We start from the raw sequence: 3285 nt of genomic DNA, 5'->3' as shown, positions 1-3285 counted from the left end.
GTTCTGGCCCAATCCAATTTTCCGAATGTATATTTTAATCTACAAAATCAGATAACAGCAACACACATGTGTTCTAAATATGTTTTAGGCCTTAATAAGACTAGACTAAGAAGTCCATTTGCCCTACAATCTTCTTGATCAACTAGGTCAAGTCCAAAACCTGTGCATATATGGATATCCATATAGCCTAGTGATTCATAATGATACAACCACAAATATGTATACTGTGACATTACTTCAAATAACTGTAAAGCCAGTCGTTTCTGTGCTACTACCAACAATGCATATACATTATCTTACAAATCAGGCAAATTAAATACTGCATATATTCCCTAGAAGTTTGTAATAGAACACAAGGTTAAATTAGGAGACATTTGTTTAGGCCAATTCAACCCTATACATTTGACAATCTATTTCTGATTTGGTCATTTTTATTAGCAGGTGGGAAACGAATCATATCAACATAATTAGCGACTTTATAAATGAAGTTAATAACTTAGAGAGTCTGCGAAAATTCCCAAGCAGGCCAATCGTGAATAAATCAGTAAAGATTTTGTTTGCTTAATATAAATGTATAGGTATGCAATGAAACACTCATTTATGAGTATACGGCTTATGGGAATTGGATTTAAAGTCTAGTGAACGATCAACTATTAATTTAAAGTAGGCATAATTCTTATCAGAGAGGCGAGTATCAACCATGTAGACCTATTCAGTTCAACAAATGCAAGCAACAAGACCGTGCTTATCAAAAAATGTATTTATTACACCAACCAAACACGGTAAATAACAATGTAGGCCTTTCAATATAATTCACAAAGAAATAAACTATTTACATTTCACAAAATAGAACAGTATACAGGTATATGGCTAATAATATTGTTTGAGAACTCTTGTTTTTTTTACAGGTGACAATGACAAAAATGTAAGGTTCAGTAATTGGAATTGTTCTCGGACAAGGAAGTACAAGTAGATAGGCTACAGAACATCTAAAAACCCATCAATATTGATGTTATAAAACACATAAGATAAACGAACCAATAGCACTGAGATATGAACACAACTATAATGGAATGTCGATTTGCATTTCAAACAAAGATGAGGTTTCACACCTATTTCAAATGGAATGTAATTGAGGCTCTATCGTTGTTTGTCTCTATAAAAATCCGTTTTTCACATATACCGATCTAATCCTGATGCAAAATTGGCTTGTCTCATGTAAGAGTTGTTGTAAGAGTTCATTGTGCTGGAGAGACCCAGTAGTTGCTCAGTGTGCTCCGCGCAAGACCCGGAGCGCACGGCGGGTAGAGACAGACGGTTCCCCGGGCAGTACACCTGAGAGCTACCTGGAGAAAAACTGGACTGCATCATGGAAGGTAGGTGTGGGGGGGATGCCGAGGAAGAGTAAGGATACCCGGGTGCCAGGTTTGATGACAGTCCCCCACCGCCTCTGCCCAGTGAATTCCCCGAGGGATTGACAGTCTGCATCTGGAAGCAGTTGGAGGGGTCAGTGCCAGTGAGGGAGCAGCTAGCAGACATGGTGCCCAAGTCTCCACCGCCTAACCCCAGCGGGTTGAGCTCTCCTCCCTGCATCACCGACTGCTGGCTGATGATGTTGTCTATGCTGAACATCCTTGGCTGTCCTTGACTGACCCCGGTAGGGGTCTGATAATGATGCAGCATCACCGGGTGGGGGGTCCCTGCCAGCTGCGAGCCGTAACCCGATCCTATTCCTGGGTACATGGTGTTGGGGTATGCCGGTCTGACCATGGGGTTCGGGGTGAACGCACTAGAGCTCTGCATGTACCCAGGATACGTGCTTACGTCAGTGCGTTTGAATCTTTTCCTCCTCCGCAGAAAACTCCCGTTGTCGAACATGTCTTCAGCAGCGGGGTCCAAAGTCCAATAGTTGCCCTTACCAGGCCTTCCAGGTTCCCGGGGAATCTTGACAAAGCAGTCGTTGAGGGTGAGGTTGTGGCGGATGGAGTTTTGCCACTTCTTTGAGTTCTCTCGATAAAAGGGAAAACGTTCCATGATGAATTTATAAATACCCCCAAGTGTGAGTTTTCTCTCAGGGGAGTTGGCGATGGCCATGGCAATGAGAGCGATGTAACTGTAGGGTGGTTTCCCTCTCTGAACGGGCCTCTTCCTACGTCTACTCCCAGTGGGCAGGTGCTCCTCGGTTTGGCCCAGAGTAGCTCCCTCCTCTCGATCCACGTTCGGACTTGTTGCCCGTGGTTCAGACTTGATCAGAACCCCATCTTTGATCCGGGCCTGCAGCATCAGAGGCGATGGCGGTAAAGGGGAGTCCAGACTCACGTTAGGCGACATGACCAGCGGGCTGGCCAGCTCGGCTGGTGAGTCCTGTGACTCAGCCGTCATGTTACACATGCCCGAAAAGTAAGAGAAATTTTCAAGATTCATAAAAAAATATGTTTTATGTATGCTTGAAATGAAATATCTTTTTCAAATAGCAGCTGATAAAAATGCAGGCACCATGAAGTTAAAAGAGATGTATTGTTTTGCTCAGAGACAGTGTCTGCCTTTTGTGTCCCTCCCTATGTTAACTTTAGAGCCTGAATTTGAGTCCCTGTCGCCCTCGCCGTCAATGAGCTTTCTCTCTTGCCAGGTGAGTGGCGTGGACAGTTTTATAAACAGGGTTCGAGTGACAACACTGGCTACCCTATGACAATGTGTGTGTGCGTGGGGGTGGGGGTGGGGGGCTACAGGCCTCTGACAGATCATGATTTCCAGTAGGCCTATCTACACTTCCAAATGATACGCGGTAAGTCGCACTGTAACTCTAGGAGTAATAATTTAATGATACTAGACCATTTTATTTCGAGAGTAGGATGAAGTTAGCCTTTTTTATAGAAAGGACCACATCCTAATTTTAAAATTATTGTGACCTATGTCAGTTATATTAAAACAGCTAAAACACATTTGTTTGACATAATGCATAATGTGAAGTTGGAATGCATAGGCTCCGTCACATTCAGATATTCAGATCAAGAAGCCTATACTTACATGTTAGATACTACCAAACTGTTTCAATTACAGTATGAATGTAAAAAGTCAAAATGGTGTTAAATTGTTGGCACAAGCACAGTCAGTGTAAGTGCTCCAATCACAAGTTAGTATGTGAGTGAAGGACCAGGGAGCGCTCCCTCGCTCTCTGTTCTCTCCATGTGTCCGAGGCTCTGTGGGTTGGCTCTGGACTGCAGTGTATATCTAGGCCAGAAAAACACGGACAGAGCTACTCTATGGGATTCAAAACCCAACGCT

General features: G+C 43.3%; 1 protein-coding gene across 1 annotated transcript; it reads right to left on the bottom strand.

Moving 5' to 3' along the window:
- Positions 1 to 786: 786 nt before the first annotated feature.
- foxe3 (forkhead box E3) lies at positions 787 to 2593 on the bottom strand. The gene has a single exon (XM_035789656.1). The coding sequence runs from the start codon at positions 2422 to 2424 to the stop codon at positions 1174 to 1176; it is 1251 nt and encodes a 416-aa protein (XP_035645549.1). The 5' UTR covers positions 2425 to 2593; the 3' UTR covers positions 787 to 1173.
- Between the last annotated feature and the right edge of the window lie 692 nt (positions 2594 to 3285).

Source organism: Oncorhynchus keta, chromosome 1 (genome assembly GCF_023373465.1).
Source record: "Oncorhynchus keta strain PuntledgeMale-10-30-2019 chromosome 1, Oket_V2, whole genome shotgun sequence".
Lineage (NCBI taxonomy): Eukaryota > Metazoa > Chordata > Actinopteri > Salmoniformes > Salmonidae > Oncorhynchus > Oncorhynchus keta.
This window is presented reverse-complemented; position numbering and strand designations above follow the sequence as displayed.